The sequence below is a fragment of the Cinclus cinclus genome, chromosome 13, assembly GCF_963662255.1.
Source record: "Cinclus cinclus chromosome 13, bCinCin1.1, whole genome shotgun sequence".
Lineage (NCBI taxonomy): Eukaryota > Metazoa > Chordata > Aves > Passeriformes > Cinclidae > Cinclus > Cinclus cinclus.
Genome location: NC_085058.1, coordinates 6,661,569 through 6,680,978, shown reverse-complemented (window position 1 = coordinate 6,680,978; position 19,410 = coordinate 6,661,569). Strand labels below are relative to the sequence as shown.

At 40.4% G+C, this 19,410-nt stretch overlaps 2 protein-coding genes across 2 annotated transcripts; one reads left to right on the top strand and one right to left on the bottom strand.

Annotated features, from left to right (window-relative positions):
* Positions 1 to 3,197: 3,197 nt before the first annotated feature.
* On the bottom strand, positions 3,198 to 9,218 carry MCEE (methylmalonyl-CoA epimerase). Its single transcript, XM_062501489.1, has 3 exons — positions 9,155 to 9,218; positions 5,209 to 5,549; positions 3,198 to 3,742 (listed from the first exon to the last, which is right to left on the bottom strand). The coding sequence occupies exons 1-3, from the start codon at positions 9,183 to 9,185 to the stop codon at positions 3,590 to 3,592; spliced, it is 525 nt and encodes a 174-aa protein (XP_062357473.1). The 5' UTR covers positions 9,186 to 9,218; the 3' UTR covers positions 3,198 to 3,589.
* A 1,889-nt stretch (positions 9,219 to 11,107) lies between these two features.
* On the top strand, positions 11,108 to 18,047 carry MPHOSPH10 (M-phase phosphoprotein 10). The gene is made up of 11 exons (XM_062501452.1): positions 11,108 to 11,211; positions 11,708 to 12,356; positions 13,181 to 13,338; positions 13,739 to 13,910; positions 14,188 to 14,329; positions 14,758 to 14,825; positions 15,518 to 15,655; positions 15,869 to 15,979; positions 16,220 to 16,327; positions 16,850 to 17,080; positions 17,898 to 18,047. Exons 1-11 carry the CDS (start codon positions 11,117 to 11,119, stop codon positions 18,045 to 18,047), a joined length of 2,022 nt encoding a protein of 673 aa, XP_062357436.1. The 5' UTR covers positions 11,108 to 11,116.
* Positions 18,048 to 19,410: the final 1,363 nt, after the last annotated feature.

Genomic DNA, 19,410 nt, shown 5'->3' with positions numbered 1-19,410 from the left:
TCAGCCCTAGGTTGATTAATTTATACACTGTTGTTAACTGGTGTTTGCATATAAATTAATTATTTGAATTTGATGATCTTATTCTGTTTGACAGCCTCATAATTTGGCCAACATAGCAACTGCTTTGGTAAAAGAACTGAGTATTGTAATAATTCTGAGATTTTATCTTAATTAAGGGGTTTTATGTCCAACAAATACATGTCATATCACTACAGGAAGAATTTGTTGTAAGGACAGAATCAAATGAAGTGGCAAGGATATCATTCAAAGCTCCTACTGTAAGTACCTCAACCAGAGAATGTAAACATCTCCATGTTTTACAGTCTTTCTATGAGACTTCAGCTTGATATGGTAATAATGAAAGCAACAGAATTCAGAATGAAATTTGGGTACATTAATTGCAGAATAAGCATGACACGAACGGAGTTTTTGCAGAACTGCAAAACTGTAAGGTTAGCTTTTAAAAAAGCATGCAGTTAGTTATTTTCTCAGCTTTTAAAATTTGCTTCTAGGTTTGTCTCATCATAAGGAATGGGATTCATTCTGCAGCCTGTTCACCTCCTCCCACCTAGGAGTGACTTGAGGGCTGCAGAGAGGAAGTAGAAAAAGATATTTTGCATCATTTAATTACAAGCTCTTTAGCTGCTTGAGTAATGTTGATGGAGCCCTGAAAAATGTGTCTTGTCTGCCTTAGGCAGTATAAAATGGGAACACACTTCAGCTCTGAGGGGAAAAAAGGCACATGGAGAGATTGGAACAGGGAACTCGCACTTGACAAATGGTATAAGCATGAGAAAATTTACTGGCAAAATATTAACACTCTGTCTTCTGAGAAGCTTGACATTACCAGAGAAGAAGGTTTTGCTGTTTAAAAAAAAATCTAACAGACAAAAACCAAAAAAGAAGAAACACTATCAAAGCCTCATTCCCTTCCAAGATATTCAGGCTTCAATTATCTGAATCATTGTTATTCTACCCAGAAGCTGTATAATGGTGCAAGAGAGGTGTATTGTTAAATGTCCCTCCACTGAAAGGAGCAAATGACAGTTCTCTCTTTCCCCAGTTTCCATCCCTGAGTTTCCACTGACTTGATATTACTTCCCTCTTATAATCATGTCAGTGACAACCAGTAAGGCCCATGTATGTAAGCCCTGTCCCAACCCCTCGGTAAGTCAGAACGACGACTTGTGAAGGCTGCCTGCCTTAAGGTAAAGGACTACATAGTTTATAGGGGTTGAGTTTGTTCCCACTGAAGTCTAAGGGAGTTAAGCTTACAGGAAACTTCTCGGTTGTAGCTGTCTTCAGATGCTGCAGCTGTCTGGCTCCCTTGGCTGTTCTCCAAGTTTGTAGCTCCAGAAGGAAATTCTCCTGTCCTGTAGTGCATACCCAGACAAGTAAGGGAGTCTGATCCCATCAAATTGTAAGAGCTCGTAAGAACATGATCCTGTTTTGGGTACTGACTAATTTGCAGACCTAAACTCTCTTTTGCAGGGCTGCGGTTGTGTGTGTGTTGGCATTTTCTTGACTTCCACCTTAGTAGTAGTCAGAAGAAAGGTATAAACTGTGAGTGAGATAGAAGCATGACTTAGATATGAGGAAAAAAATACACCAGCTGACTTAGAGCTGGGCAACCCACATCAGTCAGTCAGGAAAAGGGCTAGTTACTAGCTAAAAAATATTACAAGCCTCTTTCTCTCAATAAGACAGGGAGCACAATCAGCCGGTGGAGCAAATGTTGTTTACTTTAAAATCTCTGTTCTCTAGCACTACCTCAAGCTACTCTGAGTGTATTCATAGATGTAATACACAAAAGTCCATCTCCTTCAGACAGGACAATGAAATGGAGAATGAACCATGGGAGGACTGTTTCTGTTGCACCAAACTAAGGGTATTTGGTTTAAAGACTACTGTTTAATTCTCTTAACAAGTAAGGCTTTTAGTATTGGCATTCCTATGCTGGTTTTGCAGAAAAGGTTATCTCCTTGTCTTTGACAGAAAGAAAAAACAAAAGCAGCTTTGCTGACAGAATCACTCCTAGAATGGCTGAGTCATATTTCAGGAATATCAAATCATTCTGCATTTCCATCGTAAGTCTTAGGATTTCTACATTTAAACAGGTTAGAATTTCGATCACAAAATACTCTCTAAACAATGATTTGATGAAATGTAGGAGCCCTGTGGAAGGCTGTGTTTTTCTTAAAATACAACAGAAGGAGTATGTATTTTGAGTACAAAACTCTCTTGCTAAAAAAAAATAATTATGGCTTTGTAGAGATATTTTCAGAAGTAAAATTCATGAGGAAGTGTCAATGTCTTTAAAAACATGTTTAAATCTCAGGTCAACACAATTTGTGTTTTGTTGCTGTCAACATGACACACATTGCCAATAATTCCCTTAAGTAAAAAGTTGCCTAGACTAAAATGATCTTCACATCAAGCTGAAGGTTCCTACTGTATATGCAGAGATGTAGGAAAACTTAAAATTCAGACTGTAGTTAAGCTAGGAAAGTATGACTTTTTAAAGCTTGAGAAAATTCTAGAAATAGCAAGTCTTCTATTTCTACAGCTGAAATGTCAAAACAAACCTATAAACGAAAGTATCAGAGAAAGACTTGGGTAATATACACCAATAAAGTGAACAAATCTGTGCCTGCAGGCCTGTGACATCAGCATGCTGGTGTGGTCTTTGATGTTAAAACCGTGTACAGAAGCAAGACATACATGGTGTGTGTTTGCCACTGATTTTGTAAGTGCTTCTGCAAAGGAAAATTGTATTTGTAAAGTGAATGAAAAGGTTAACCACTGCTTGTTCATCTCTTCAAGATGTCCTTCTATGGAGAAAGCTTGGGAAAAAAAATTTCAAAAACCCTAAAAATGAAAAAAACTAAAATGTCACAAGTGCATTACAGCCTGAAATATATGTTAGGTCAGGCAAATAATTTCCAGGTTCTCTTCTTGCATGGTCTGCATATCCACAAAGTTCATAAAAAAACTAAATTATGATTTATGCATTGTAACTTGCTTGGCAGTAATGGTTATGCCAAGAAAAATTTATTTACTGATTGCAGACACTCATACAACAATATATGGATTTTTTATTGCATGAACCAATCACTGTGAAGCACAGATGATGAATGGCAAAAAGAGAAAGCACAATGTTTATTTCCCTTTATTCTAAAGAAAATGTATAAGCTATATTGTTGTCACTGAGAAGTGGGTCTCTGCTCTGAAATGTAGAGCAAAATAATGCAGCTTGACCTAGAAACTGTACAGTTTCTGTGGCTACAGAGGTAAAATCATACTGCAAACAGGCAACAAAAGTTAAATTACTATGGTACGTATGTAACTTAGCTGATGTATTTGTGTTTAGAGAATTCAAGAAATGTCAGCATATTAATTCTGAAAATCAGATCAGCAACAACAGCAAAGAAAGACCCTAAATCTGCAGCACTATTTCAGCATTTAAAAGCTGTACTTCATCCATGGTAACTACAATGAACTTGTAAAGACTGAATACCACATCAATATTCCCAGCACCAGCTCAGGAACTTCACAATTCTTCTACTCTTTTATTTATGAATATTTCAGCTCAAGCTTGCTCAAGTTCCACAAGGACTCCATGGCAATCTTTAGGGTGAAGAAAAATCACAGGTTTGCCATGTGCACCTATTTTTGGCTCTTCACTCAATATTCGTATCTTTTTTTTCTTCAGTTCTGTCATAGCCACTTTTATGTCATCAACCTAATAAAAAAGATACAGTTCACACAAATTAATATATTGCACTATATTATGCAGAATTTACATTTAGAAATATTTAAAGCATCTAATATTAAAAATAAAAAATACAACAGAAGTTTGCATTTGTTATTTGACGATTATATAAAATATAATTTAAACAGATTGCACTATATTTAAGAAATTAATAAACCAAAAATCACTCATGCATAAAGCCCATTGATTATTTTTGGTCTTACTTTATAAGGACTCTATAGATCATCTAAATTCTGCATTACTTTTACTAGGAAGATTATATTGCTTTCCAGCTCTCAATAACTAAAGAAAAATACCTCCCTTTATAAGTGATGACAGAGCACTGACTCATTAAATGCTGGTGAAAAGCAAGGGCAGTGGGCAGCAGGTAAAAGTCCCTTTTAGATTTATGTATTCTCCTTCTGATTAGGTTATGGTTCATAAAGTTTCCTAAGGAAAAAGCTTGGAATAATCAAAAATATATCCAGACATGGTCTTCCTATTGAACTTAACTACAATAATAACCACTGATAGGGTATTTCAGTACAGTTTCCTACAGAAATATATAATTAGCAAAAACATGCCTATACTATATGCTGTGATCTGAAGTTCTGATGTCATGTCATCCAATTAAATTTGAATTTTCTTAAAACTTAAATGCATTCATTTTTGGAAATAATATTAATACTCTTTTTAGAAAATTCAATAGTCAATAATCAATAAAGACGTAGAATGAAAATAATATCATCACTGTTTTTCAAGACTGAGGTGTCTGGACATAATTTGGTGAATAAACTCTCCCAATGCCATTGTAGGGAAGAAGGAAATTCCTAGCTTTAATCCAGAGGAACAGACATCATCTAATTCCTACTCATTTGCAGCAATTTTGTTCATGAATATTCCAAACTCACTACAGTTCTTCCTACACACAACTAACAGTCTGCAAAACAAAAATGAATGAATGACTGTCAAATTATCTAAACTAGAAAGGCCACACATGCCATGGCCCCCTCCAGATTCTTTCCCTGAGCAGAAAAGCCATAGCAGCTGCTGCTCCTGTCCTGCAGAGATGGCCTGAAGGGGAACTGAGTCTGGGCTCAGCTGGAATGACCTCCTGCATCCCCAAGGCTGAGTGATAGTGAACAGTGGAAAGCCTTTGGGTGTATCCATATTAGGAGAGTACCAGGCTTGGATTGCTCTCTTACTCTACTGTGTCCAGCGTGGTTTTCACTGCGGGTATTCAACTGTAACTGGTCAGGAATAATTCAATTTCTTCTTTAAATACTTAACTTTTTTGAAACAAGTTGCCTATCAAAACATCTGTCTAAATTTTCCTTTGTATAAGAGAGAAGAAATATGTAAGCCTTTTGTGTTAGTTCTTGACACAGGTCAAACCTATTAAAATATGCATACTTGAATGTATCTATCTTATTACATGAAATATTATATTAAAATACCTCAATGCAGATATGATGCATTCCTCCAGTCTTGTTTTTTTGCAGGAAGCTTGCAATGGGACTTTTCTCTCCTAAAGGATGTAGAAGTTCCAGCTTGGTATTTCCCAGCTCCACAAAAATAGTGTAGACACCATGTTCAGGAAGAGCAACAGTCTCACTCACCTGGGCTCCTAACACATCTTTATACAAGGACTGAGCTTTCTCCAAATCAGGCACTGCAATTGCCACATGATTAAGTCGGCCCAGTTTCCACAAACAGCTTGGAATGTTTTGTGAAAAGGACTTTGATGATGATAGAGTTCTTACTGTGGGAGCTAAAGTCTGCAATCTGCTAAGATGCCCTGAAAAAAAAAAAAATGAATAGCACTGACACTGCTTTTGAGAAAGTCTCAGTGCCTGCTCTTTCCCCTATAAAGGCCTGCAGAGCTGCCAAGTCACTGGTACACCCTTGGGCAATGCTCAGGGTAGACTGAGAGCAAGGAAACAGTCTGTTTTCAGATTAAGTAAATATTCAAAAGTATTAAAAAATTAAAAACCCAAAGCAAACTCAAATTTGGTGTAAATCCTTACATATGCCTGTTGAAAAGAGTAAAACAACCAATTGTAAAGGTCAACTGTATAATGCGTTTAAAAGTGACTTGAAATTTTCAGAGTGTCTTACAAAATAGAGAAATAAATAAGGATATGCCTATACATCTCAAAATTATAGCAAACAAACAAAAAGATCACAATGAAAAAGAAAGATATAAAATGGGGGTACTGAAAAATGAATTACATTTTAAATTAATTTGTCAGTACTAGAATCTAGAGGCATTGGGGGTGGGGAGAAATTGTGATAGTATCAGTTGCTTCTGGAACCAAAATTAGAATTAGATTAAAGGATATATTAATAAAAGCCACATTTTAATGCCATGCCAGTTTGCTTTTGGCCAAGTCAGAGCTCCCATTGCCTCAAGGCCAAGCTAGAGGTTCTTTAGCATTTTGGGACTCTTTGAGGCATTCTTTGCTTTAAAGTCACAAATATGTTATTTTGCTAAGAGATTGTGCCAATGATGCACTGAGATTCTGGATGCTTTGCAACACACTGAGGACAGACAGCCTGGCTGGGCTCTTGGTACTCTGAAAGGTCAGTAATAGCTGTAATTAATTAAATCAGCTTTGCTTCACTGTACGTAACTGAGAACTACCATTCCACAGGAATTCAGGATTCTACAGCTACCAGTTAATTTTTCTTCAAAAAGTAACTGATAAATCCTTAAACATAAGCCTTTCTGAGCATGGTGCTGTGATGGAGGAAGAAATGTTTGCACGTATTTGACACTTAAAATTACAACATGCAATGTGCATGTTAGCAAGGACTTAGTATCACATAAGTAAGTCTATTCACAATCTTTTGATGATACTAAATCAACATCCTACATTAAGTATTTCCAGAAGCTTGTCCAGCACTGCAAATAACTGCCCTGCAGTATTTCTTGCCAGGCTTTCACATAGTCCATCCTGTAATCTCCAGCCAGAAGTTCTGGACAATTCTTTCACTTGTTACCTTTAGGCTATCATACTGGTAAAGGACAACAACAGTTTTTCAACTTTTTACTTGTTACTAAAAGCCCCTAGAAACTTTCACACAAAAGAAAAATTCTTGTTTTTCAAATGCAGAAACTATTTTGTAGAAATAAATAAATTCTGTGCAGAAACCATTTTGTAGAAACACTTGCCATGTCAGTGCAGCTGAATCAGGGTGAATCAAGTGAAGTAGCAGTACTGTGCAATGCCTAAAATGTACGAGGCACACACGTGCAGGAACTAGGTGGTGTGATTAAAGGCATGGATAATTAACTAGTGTAAGGTTTTACACTTAACCAGAGTAAATAAATGTGTTGCAAAAAGTAACAACCCTCCCAACATCTCCTATACAGTCTTTCCTGCCCACTTAAGCTTCTACTGAAGTAGCTCCATTTTTTATTGCAATTTCTTAAGACATTATTCAATTATTGCTGAAGCAAGAGATGTTTTTCCACTTGGAGGAAGGAAGTATTCTCTAAATAAAAAAATCCTTTAAAAGAGAAGGATCCCTTACTATGTAATTTATTATGTTTTCCAGAGCCTTTTACTGTTTTATTCATTCTTACAAATATTAACAAACTGTGGTTCAATAGAAATACTAGTAATGTAGACTTTTTTTCAAGCAGTCTTTACTAATGAAAAGGCAAGGATTTTCCCATTCTTTTACTCTGACATCTATAATTCTTGCTGCACTTCACACAGGGCATATAGAATAGTTATTGTAATTTAATTAGTATTTTTTCTATTTCAAGTAAATTTACAAAGACACAGGCTATTTGTTACTCAGCTATTTGTGAAACACAAGAAAAAATAATAGAAAATGCTCTTTCTTCTGGGTTTTGCCCCAGAAATGTCTGATTTCTTGTGGTGTTTCCTGATAAGGGAAAAGATTGAAAAAGTGAAGTCTACTCCTAGGATTCTTGTAAAGTCAAAGATACTTAAATGCTCACTCATATAAGCATCTATTCTATGAAGTATTGTGAATTTATCCTAGCTCTATTCAGATGCATACAGAGTATTAATTTTAAATCCATTATTGAATTGACTGAGATTAAACAAAAAGCATTTGTATTTCTCTTGTCTTACCTAGATTAGTAACTATATAGATTACTTAAAATTCTAATCTTCTTCTAACTCAGTAATCAAAAAATGGCCCTGCAGTGAAAAACAAAGGTTTTCTGCAAACTTCAGATTGAAAACCCATCACTTCCATATTTCCAGGAAAGAAACACTTGTATTTATTTATACATCACAAAACTAGTCTATGGTATATAATCTTCTTCAGCTTCATTTGAAGAATATTTTTAAATGTATCTATTTGGGGATCATTCTATTGATGGTTGACTGCTCTACTAGTAGTATGCACATCAGTTTAAACATGCAGTTGCACCAAGTAACAGGTCTGAAGTACCCCATAAACTGAGATCCTCATCCTTCTAATGTTTATTCATAGGCTTGTTTGTTGCTTCTGATGTGGAGCAGTGTTCATTGACTTAACCAACGAAACTAAGGAATCAAAGACAAATCCAACTGACACAGTCATGTTCTCTATGGGAAAGTTTTACAACAGTAGGTTGCACTAAGAACCTTGCAGTGCTCTATTGTCACTCATTTCAGGTGGAGATGAACTCCCAAATCATGGAGAAGATGCTGTCACCATAGGCAATCTGGCACACAGAGGCTGTGTGTTGTCTCTCTGGACCAAATGGGGAAAGGGCTTAGCGTGGTCATTCTTAAATTCCAGAAATTCCAAGGCGGTGTGAGCATCTTGGGAACTCTGGAAGCCAGCTGGGCTCACAGTGCTTGCTCTGCTCTGTGCTTTTGGGAATCAGATGGGCTCCACAGCTCATTAATCTCCGTGTGCTGCAGCTCTGGTTCCCTCCATCAGAGTACTGTCATACAAAGGTGTTTTCATTCCCAGTATCCTATGATCGATCAGCATTGAGCCTTTTTTCACTTTTCTCTTGGTCTGCGGCTACCAAATAAAATGGTTTGGTTTGCGTATTGTGAGTTTAACCTACCCGACCAGAGTGATCAGTACAGGTTGCTATCATGAACGGGAAATTATTTTGAATTTGACCTCCAAACCACACATCAAAAAAGACAAGCTTTCTCCTTGCACCTTCAGTTTGAAGTTCGCTCTGTAAGTTTACCCTACACCAGGTAACGTCAGTTGTTGACGTGCCCGTCAGTTGGATCGGAGAGCTTGTTTTTATTTACAGAAGCGACAGTTTCGTTCGGCCTGCGAGTCTCTCACGGGGAGATCCGCCAGGCACCGCGCCCCGCGGTCGCCCCGTGCCGGCCCCGCCGCTGCCGCCGCCCGCGTTCCCGCCGCCGTTCCCGCCCCGCGTTCCCGGCCCGCGTTCCCGGCCCGCGTTACCGGCCGCTCCTCGCCACAGCACCGCCGCCATCTCGCCGCCCGCTGGGCCGCGGGGCAGCACCGCCCTCCCGGCCCCGCTCCGTGCGGGCCCGGCGCCGGGGGTGTGTCGCGGCGAGGGGCCGTGCCCGGCAGCACAGCGCGCCATTGGAGCTGCAGCCCGCGCCTGGCTGAGGGGAGGCGGCCGTGCCCGCCCGGGGCCGCGCCGGGCGCTGCGCCGTTCTGCCGGGGAAGGAGCGAATGGGGCCTGCGGTGGAAAGGAGCGTTTATCCCGGACTTTTCTCAGCAAATCCCACAGAATCAGTTAGGTTGGAAAAGACCTCCGAGATCATCGAGTCCAGACTATAAATGAACACAGCCTTGTCAACTAAACCAGAGCTATGAGTGCCACATCCGGACTTCCCTTAACACCTCCTGGAACAGTACCTGCACCAGCTCCCTCGGCAGCCCATTCAAGTATCTAATCACCCTTTCTGTGCAGAAATTTCTTCTGATGTCCAACCTGAATGTCCCCTGCTGTAGCTTGGGGCCATGTCCTCTTGTCCTGTCGCTGTTGCCTGGGAGAAGAGACCAACCCTCACCTGGCTACACCCCCCTGGTGTAGGGAGTTCTAGAGGGCAATAAGGTCACCCCAAGCCTCCTTTACTCCAGGCTGAGGCCACCCAGCTCCCTCAGCCGCTCCTCATCTGACTCGTGCTCCAGTTACTTTTCCAGTTGTGTTGCCATTCTCTGGACTTGCTCTAGCACCTCAATGTCCTTCCTGAATCAAGGGGCTCAGAACTGGGCACAGAACTCAAGGTGTGGCTTTACCAGTGTGCAACACAGGGGAAGAATCACTTCCCTGGTCCTGCTGGCCGTACTGTTCCTGACAGAGGCCAGGATGCCATGAAGCACTGCACCAGACTCAGGACGGCTAGCAGGCTGTCTGCTGATACTGCACTCTTGTTGTTTCAGGCATAGCAATCTGCAAGTTGCTGAGATATAGCCTAAATAGATAAATAACTTGTGCCACTTCAAATATGATTATATGTGATTAGTTAAAAGTGCAGATAAAAATCAGTGGTCAAAATGGGTATTTGAAAGTCCCAATAGATGACACTTTAAATTTTCAGCCCAGGATGTGTATTAGGTGTCTTTCTGATGTTCAGAAAATTGCAGGTACAGATGACAGTTACAGCTCTGCTGGCTGGGCCCTGCTCCACACCATGGTTTTTGGAGTGTGCAAAGGGACAGTGAGGGGACACAGAAGTGGCATTCTTTCCTCTGCACTGAAAAGACCTCATTTGTTGTTAGGAAGGAAACATGAAAGCAGCAGAGGCAGAAGCAGTATTGAAGTTAAGAGATTAGTCACCGTTTTGGATCAAGTTGCAGAAGGGCTGTGTGGGTGGCTGGAAAGGCAAGAGTCTGTGGGTGTAGGGCTAAGTTTGACTTTAAAAATAAAAGGAAACTACATGATGTAAAAGAGGAGCTGAAGAGCACTGGGCAGTGCTGTGCTGATGTAGAAGGGGTGTGCCTGAACTTGTAGACACCAGGTAAGATTATGTGTTTTGCCCACAGAATCAGCTGGAAATGTGTGGTTCCAAAACAGCTTTTGTATCTAGGTCAGAGACTCAAAACCGTGCAGTAAGATGACTGTAGCTTCACTATATTTAGAGCAGGTTTCCCAGTGCTGGTGCAACAGCCTACAGCAACACTGCGCCCCTCCCAGGGTAGGGAGCAACACCAATGCTTGCATGACTGCCATACCCTGCTTGGGGTCCTGGGAGAACGAGGCACTTATAACAGAGGGCTGGGCCAGGAGGAGGGGAGGGAATGCTTCGGTGCAGGAGGCGTGCGGGGCGGGGCAGAGCTGCGCAGGCGGAACCACTGTGTGCGGAACCTCGGCGGCGGCCGTGGGAGCCGCCCGGGCCGGATGCTGGGTCGCGCGGCGGAGGCGGTGCCGGGTACCCACGTGTGCGCTGGGCGATGGCGGCGATGCCGGCGGTGCCGGGAGTCCTGGGGATCCAGACGTGCCTCAGGGTGGCGGGAGCGGCGGCGGCGCGCCCCGAGTGCTTCCTCAGGTACCGCGGGACGGCGGGGGGAGGCGTTGGTAGCACTAAAGAAAAACCTGAAGGAGACTACCCAGGTGTAAAAGTTGAGGAGTGAGGTGGTGGAGAAGGGCAGTTACTTCTTTGAAACCTGGAGTATGGCTCTTGGACGATTGGGGTGTTTAGTGCTGTACTGTTTGCTTCCCCAAAATGTCTGGAGTGCTTAAAGAAGATCAACATATTGTAAGATGCAGCTGTAGAAAGTTGGAATTTTCTGCCCCGCTGCTTCGTCCATACACTAAGTGTAATAAAGCTGAAAACATTAAGAATTTTCTTTTTTTCTGTGAGTGTGTAGCAATACTCCAAGAGATGTGTGGAAAGTTAAGCCACAATAATCGCAGTAATAGCAGTAACTATTGAGAAGTGCTGTTCTGCAGCACCAGAGTACCAAGCAGAAACAAGAGCAGCGGTGTGACTGTGTGATTGACTTGATGGAAAGTGTTAAGCTCTTTTATTTTTCTGCTCTTAGTGTACAGGATGGACTGGCTGCCGACTTTAGAGCAATGACAAAGACTCTCTTCGATTTGAATAAAGGAAGTAACATAGTTCGTGGGGGCCCTCTAAAAGAGCTGGTGATAGAAAATTTTGATGAAGAACAGATTTGGCAGCAACTGGAGCTCCAGAACAATGCAGTTCTTGATTTCTTCAAGAAATCCATTGCAGCGGATGCCGACGATGAAGATCTTTGCCTTCTCTCAGACCAGGAAGAGGATGGTTCTGATGCAGAGACCAGCAGTGACAAGGAATTTGAAGACAACATAATGGAAGCAGAAACTGAACAGATGAATGTTTATACAAAAGATAAAGATAAAACTAAAGCTAAAGAAAAGCAAAGCAAGCTCAAAAGCAAAAGTTTAATGCAGAAATACAGTGATGAGGATTCTGATATTGACTTTGATATTGAAGCACTGGAGCAACAAGCTAAAACAGCCAAGGAAACCACATTGAGAAAAAAGGGAAGAAAATCTGTAGTGGATGACAAGTTTTTCAAGCTGGCTGAGATGGAAACTTTTCTAGAACATGCAGAGAAGGAAGACAAGGAAGAAGAAGAAGAAGATGATATTAATTATTTTGAAGATATTATCTCAGATGATGAGGAAGACTCTGAAGAAGCTAAAGTAATATCAGTAAAATAATTTCATGATATCTCTTTTCCTTTAAATCATAATCTTTTATCTGTTAGGATGACCATAAAGTGTTTAACTCTTTGTAGGAACTGCCAAGTTACATTTGTTTAGGTGACTAATGATTACTTCTGAAGCTTTACTTTAACAATGAATATCTGGTAAGAAAATTTCCTGGTGTAGAAGGACATAGCTTCCTGCTATTCCACTCTCTCCTTACATGGACCTTGGGTTTTTACACAAAGAAAGGGAGAGACAGTGCCTACAGGAAATCAGGGACCTTGAAAAATTGCAGCATAGTTGACCCAGCAGGTGAAAAAGATTCGTCATTCAGCATCTGGCAATTAGAGACTGCTAAGGTGGCTGATGCAAAGCAAAGGGCTTTTTTCCAGGGATATAGCTTTGTAACTCTGGCACAACCTAAATTGATGAGTAATTGATTAAAAAATAAGTATTGTATTATTTAATATTTCCAGACATTCTCACTAGCAAGTAAGAAATATACTAAGGGAATTAGTGTGCATTCCAACAAGTATTTGGAATGAAATACTATTTGGAATTGTATTTTGGATTTTATTTGGCATAAAATCTACAGCTCCTTGACTTCTGTATGTGTAAGTGGTATGGAATTGTCAATACCAGGAAAGAAATCAGTTTTACTATGCTGCCCTACCACAGGTTAATGCATCACTAACCTGAATTACACAAGTAGTGCTGATCCTCAGGCACTAAAGACTTTAAAAGACAGGATACCCTTTGATTCAGTCTTAACAGCTGTGGTTTGTTGTTTGTTTTTTCTCTCCCTGTCACCTTTTTAGCCAATTAAAAGTTCTAGAGATATGACATACAAAGATTTCTATGATTCAGTTGATGATGATGATGGTGATGATGATTTAGTAGCCAATGATGCTGAAGGGGATCAGGAAGAGGAAGCAGACAGTGCCATTGAAGAGCAAAATGAAGAAAGTATGTCTGAGTAAGTAAAATGCAGGTAAAATGCCCTCATAATTTTACACTAAAGGCAAAGCAGAAAACACTGAGCATGCCATGCTCACTTTGGTCATAGATTGCCATTCTTAGTTAACTGTTGTATGTTCATGGTTTGTGTTATCACCTTATGTAAAATCTGCTTATTTAATTTTTAAAAATATTGGTTCTTGATCTTTATTTGAATGAAGCATTTAAGAGTTGTTCAAAGTTATTTCTATTATCCAGAAGTTTCCCTAGTGTCCTCTAGCTTTAGGGGAGGTCTTTGAGACCTGTTGTAAACTGAAAGTTAGGTGTAACACGTAAACATCCAAGGGCTGAAATGCTGTCATGTGAAAAACTGTAAAGGCTTCTCAACTTCTATTTTATATTAAATGTTATTGTTACAGGTTTGAGGATATGGATGAAATGGTGGAGCACATGAGAAGTAAAGAAGCTTCTAAAAAAGTAACTTTTAGTTTGCCAGATGACAGTGAAACAGAACATGTAACTAAAGTGCCATTAGAGAAGGGAATTAATCCCAGTGAAATAAAGTCATCATTTGAGAAGAGACAGGAAAAGGTAATTGTGGTTTGGTTTTCTTTGGGTTTTGTTCATATTTTATTTGGCTCATACTTTGAAACAGTGGCAATTTTTATTTTTTTTACTGGTTGTGTCATTTGTTCAGAGTCCAGCAAATACAAAGAGGCTATTTCAAATTTAAGGAAAATATGTAATTTATCTACATAAATACATCTGCAATCATATATTCCCTCGCATACCTGAAATAAGTATTAATTTCTTGCTGTGAGTTTGAGTGATCTCTGTTTTAAACTTCCTAGGAAATTGTATTTTTCAGATGAGCAAAAAAATAAAAAGCTTGGAAGAAGCATTGTTAGAGGAGAAACCTTGGCAGCTTAAAGGAGAAGTGACTGGACAGAAACGCCCTGAGAACAGCCTTTTGGAAGAAACAGTGCTTTTTGACCATGCAGTCCGAATGGGTAAGGAGGGGGACAGGGCTGTGCTTTACAGCATGTTGCAGACCATGTTGGGTGTTCTGCCCTTTGACATTGCTGAAAACAAACACCTCTGACTCAAGAGCAGGGTAGCAAGGACAACAGGTTAAACAACTTGATGTGGTTTTGAGGCTGTGCATTTTCACAGTGGAAGCTACAGGAAATTATAATTTTTAAATTTTTTTTGTTAGTTTTTGATTTACCTGAAAGGTCATAATGTTGGTGACAGACCTGGTAATTTATCAGCCTTACATAATATGACTTATATTTACTTATATTTATTTACTTCACCTTCAGCTGCTGTATTTCTGTGAAATTTTGCATTCTTTTCCTGTAGTTTATTCTTTACAGAACAAGAACTATTTTTTGCTGGAGAAACATTAGTCTTAAAATTCTCTGCTTTTTCCTTTCAGCACCTGTGATCACAGAAGAAACTACTTTTCAGCTTGAAGATATAATTAAACAGAGAATATTGGATGAGGTCAATATTATCTTATATTATTATCAATATTATCTCTGTTCCTCCTTATATTGTTCATAGACTTGATTCACAGGGAAAATTCCAAGGATGAGTTTGAAGCATTTCCAATGTTAGGTGTAGAATTGTCTTCATTTCTGCAACTGGTTATTTTATTCTTTTGTCTTGATGAATGTGTCTTTAGATTTCTAAGGAGTCCTGTTTTTATATCCCTGTTATACACCAAGTTTTGGTGCACTTCAGAACATGAGTGTATGCAGATAAAACTGTAAGGAGTTTATTTGGAATATAAAGCCAGCCTCTAAGTATTGGCTGTTACCATAACTAGTGCTCTGAGCATTCTGAACACTGACCAAAACTCAGTTGTTTGCTTCATTTTGCTTCAAAGTCACTGATAGAAAATTTGTGTCTCACAAGTTGTTGAGCCTTACTGTTCATTGAATTTAAAAAAGGTGGAGAAGAGTTTGTAACTTGTTAGTTTTTGCCTTCATTCAGTAAAACCAAGGACACAAGTGCAGCTATAACTTTGATTACTTTTTTTTTTTTTAATGAAAGTGTGAAACTTGATGAGTCCTGGGAAGCTACATGCATAAACTAGTTAATGTGCCAGATAAATAATGAAAAAATGTTCTAAATAAGATGTAGCTTGTACTTGACTGTAGTTGCATTTGGTCATTACTTTATTACTTTCTCAGGCATGGGATGACGTAGTACCAAAAGAAAAACCCAAAGAGGAAGCTTTTGAGTACAAGAAACGGATCAGTTTGGATCATGAAAAGAGTAAGCTGAGTCTGGCTGAAATCTATGAGCAAGAATACATGAAACTTCACCAGGTAACATCAACAGTGCCTTTCCTTTGGGTTTGAAGTTCACACCATGTACTCTTGTGTGTTCATTTATACACTTTCAAAGTGGAAGTAATTTAGTCTTTCTCTGAGTGTTCACCAGTGAAAGGGCTCTGAACTGTAAGTTGTGTTGTTACCAGTCTTGCTAAAGTAAAATAGCCTTATGAATGGTGTTTCAGTTACATTGCATTTTTAATGCAGCAAAAGACTGAAGAGGAAGAAAATCCTGAACACAAAGAAATTCAGGAAATGATGGATTCACTCTTCCAGAAGCTGGATGCACTTTGTAATTTCCACTTCACACCCAAACCAGTGAGTGCCTAAGTTTCATAAAGTTGAGGACTTTCTCCCTTTTTTTTTTTCAACTGGATACTTTAAAATATATAACAGAAATGGAAAGCAAAGTAAACATGGGTATTTACTGAGCTCATTCTTATTTCATATTACATGCACTGTGATTGCCTCTAAAACAAACCTAAATACTTGTGACCTTCAGTTGTCTGTCAGCTGCTGAGATGCTGTGCTCAGTCCTGTATGTCTCCTTATTTCTAGCCGGTGCCAGAAGTTAAAATTGTTTCGAACCTTCCAGCTATAAGTATGGAAGAAGTAGCACCAGTTGCTGTTAGTGATGCTGCTCTCTTAGCACCAGAGGAGATCATGGTAAATATAAAATGGCATAAAGATCGGGAATGGATCTCTGTGGTTTATAGAAGGATGTGTCTGTCAGATCAGTGGGAATTCTGCCCTTTCCATCCTGGTGGGTGGTTCCTCACCTTAGGCTTTTTTTTGCCTAGAATTTTAGCATTGGTCGTTGTTGGGAGGTTTTGGGGGCTGAGGTGTTATTTTCGGTCTGGGTTTTGTTTTTGGTAACTGGGGAAACAGTAAATTTTATTTGGCTCCAGTAGGTCATAATGTTATGCTTTGTTTTTGATCTTGACTGTTACATGATGGTCATTGTTGTCCCAACATTTATATGGGTAGTGAGAGGGGGAAAGCTAAATGACAGTGGAGCAGAGCAATTGGCATGTCCTGGATCAGTTGTATAAATCTCATTTCCCAGCTTTTGTCAGTTTTTGGCCTTTGCCTTATCCTGAGCTGGCACTTGAAATAATGGGAACACTGAGACGGATTTGAGTTCTGTGAAGTGAGTCTTGTCTTTTGCACTGTTATGGATCTATTTAGAAAAAGAACAAAGCCGGTGATGTAAAAACAGATGCAGAAAAGACTCCCACAGACAAAAAACGAGAACTAAGAAGGAAAAAGCTCCGTAAACGTATGAGGCAAAGGGAAAAGGAGAAACGTCAAAAGCTTCTTGAAAAGATGAAACCTGAGCAAGGCTCGAAGCTTAGCAAAAAAGCTGCTGCAGCAAAGTTAAAAAGGCTTACCAAAGAAGGCAAAGCATCTCTGCTCAAGGTAAGACTAAAATCCCAAGAATAGGTAATTTTTTGCTGGAGGAACGGAAACTTTATCCCAAAGAATTACAAGTATAAGGTTGGAAAAATATAAAATGCTGTATGATACAATTACTTTATATAAAAGTATGTTCATCAGGCAGAAATATTTTGTGAGGTGCTACTTTTCTGTTTATTTCCAAGTTTACAAGGTGATGTGCCTGCAAATACTAAGACATGTTCTTTATTTCCTGCATTTAAGCCGTTCCACTTAATCAAGTAGGACTAGTTGAATGCACATTGAGGTTTCTGTGTTCTGTATAAACTTTGGGTAACTTATTCCTATTTAATTTTGTTCTTATTGGGGAGCCTTCCCTGTAATCTCATCAGACTGATGGTTTTGAATACTACAAAAACTTGTGAACTTGTGCACCACTTATGACTCCTTTTATTTAAAACTCTCAAAATCTCTGAAATTTTTAAATATTAGAAACTAATAGGAAAAATAACTTAATTACTTCCAGATGTTTGTACTCACCTTTAAAGAAGGCAAGTAGAACCACAAAATGCTACAACTGCGCAGTTGTAGTTTATGATGTGCAAGGATCTGTTCTTGATGCCTGCTCTTACCTATCATGCTAATTCCTACTTAGGAAGAGAATGTAATCTTTATTTCTTTAGATAGCAGGAGTGGAATAAAAATGTGAACAATATCTTTTGAAAATCAGTTACCAGATCTTTTTGAAGTCAAATACCATCATGCTTGAGTAACTAGTAAGTAATATAATGGTACTGTTTGTATGTTTCTTGGTTATAATAAATGTTTTGTCCAATGACAGGATGAAGGCAAAGATAAGGCCTTGAAATCATCCCAGGCCTTCTTTTCTCAGCTACAAGATCAAGTGAGAATGCAAATCAAAGATGCCAGCAAATTAAAGAAGAAACAGAAGAAGGAGAAAGCAATCTCTGTTCATAAACTGAAGTTGTAATTTACCTTTTTTATATGTTGCCTCTTGTATATATTAGGGTTTTTTTCTAAATTTGAGTGGGTTTTATTCTCTGATGATCTTTAAAATACTATGTGAACTTCTGAGGTTCAGACAGTTTTTTTGTAGATTTTACTCTTATTTTCTACCACCGAACTCTGATTTATTCCAAAAAGAAAGATTCGTGGTGTGGGCAGATACATAACAGTAAAAAATACTTGACACGTAGTGTGACTGTAGAGTCTCTTTATAGCCCAGTCTGTATCTGCTGTTGTAATAGCTCTGGATGTACAGGCATTTGAATTTTATTTTGAAATTGTGATTGGCAAAGAGGGAGGACACAAAAAATTTTAAGCCTCTAGTAACCTAGAGCCAGGAACTGGCATCTTTTGACTTAGACTAAGACTGGTGTGGTCTGGAAGGGACCTCAGTCAGGTCCTCTGCTGCAACCTCCCTGCTCAAGCAGGGTCAGCACAGAGCCTATAGCACAGGAATGTTGTGGGATAGGTCCAGGGAGAGACACTCCACACCCTCCACCGTCTCTGGGCAGCCTGAGCGAGCGCTCAGTGCCGTGTTCAGTGAAGTTCTTCCTCCTGCTCAGCTGGAACTTGTCTTGTTTCCTGCCCTTTGCCTCCATGGTGTCCCATTGCTGGGCGGCACGGAGCCGAGCCTGGTTCCCCCTCTGGCCCTCCCTGCGCACGCTGACAGGCACGGAAGAGGTCCCTTCTCTTCATGCTTATTTTTATCAGCCAGAGCTATTTTCAGAGTCCATACAAACAATAATTCTCAGAGTGAAATATTTTCAACATTTGCTCTTTCCTTGGCTGAACGACGGTTAAAAAAACCAACCTTGCCACCAACAGAAGAAACCTCAGCTCGCTGCTTCTGTGCCCCTCAACTGTTTCCCACGCGTTGTTGCGAAAGGAGATTTTAAATCTGCGGAGGGCGCGGTGTTTGCATCAGCCGCCGCAGTGCCTGAGGGAGGCGGTAGGGCGCGGTGCCCGCCATCGGCGCTGCATTGCTCAGGCCTGGCGGCGGGCGGGAGCGGCTCTGGCCCCGGCCCGGCCCGGCCCGGCCCTCGCGGCGCGGCCTGGCCCCGCACGGCCCCGGAACGAGGCGCGGCTGCGGTGCCGGTGCGTGGGGAAGGGCCGGAGGCCGGGCGGGTTGCGGGGGGCTCCGGCCGGGCCGCTTTTCTCGGGGGCACGGGCGGCCGAGGGGGCTCCCAGCGCCGAGAGGGGCTGCGGCTGCAGCGGGGCGGGTGAGTCAGGATGGCAGCGCCGGGAGTCGCTCGGCATTCTGGGCCCCGCCATCCAGAGCACCCGGACAGCGATCCGGAGCCCCCGCTGGGCTCAGCCCCGGCCCTGGC

What these genes read in the sequence shown, in the direction of transcription:
- MCEE (XM_062501489.1), bottom strand. Translation starts at nt 9,185, where the DNA reads ATGGCGGCGGTGCTGTGGCGAGGAGCGGCCG. An exon ending in GCTGTGGCGAGGAGCGGCCG is followed by an intron (nt 5,550 to 9,154) that starts GTAACGCGGGCC and finishes TTTTTTTTTCAG; the next exon opens with GGCATCTTAGCAGATTGCAG. An exon ending in TGCATCATATCTGCATTGAG is followed by an intron (nt 3,743 to 5,208) that starts GTATTTTAATAT and finishes CTTTTTTATTAG; the next exon opens with GTTGATGACATAAAAGTGGC.
- MPHOSPH10 (XM_062501452.1), top strand. Translation starts at nt 11,117, where the DNA reads ATGGCGGCGATGCCGGCGGTGCCGGGAGTCCTGGGGATCCAGACGTGC. An exon ending in TTGAGAAGAGACAGGAAAAG is followed by an intron (nt 13,911 to 14,187) that starts GTAATTGTGGTT and finishes TGTATTTTTCAG; the next exon opens with ATGAGCAAAAAAATAAAAAG. An exon ending in TAGCACCAGAGGAGATCATG is followed by an intron (nt 16,328 to 16,849) that starts GTAAATATAAAA and finishes GGATCTATTTAG; the next exon opens with AAAAAGAACAAAGCCGGTGA.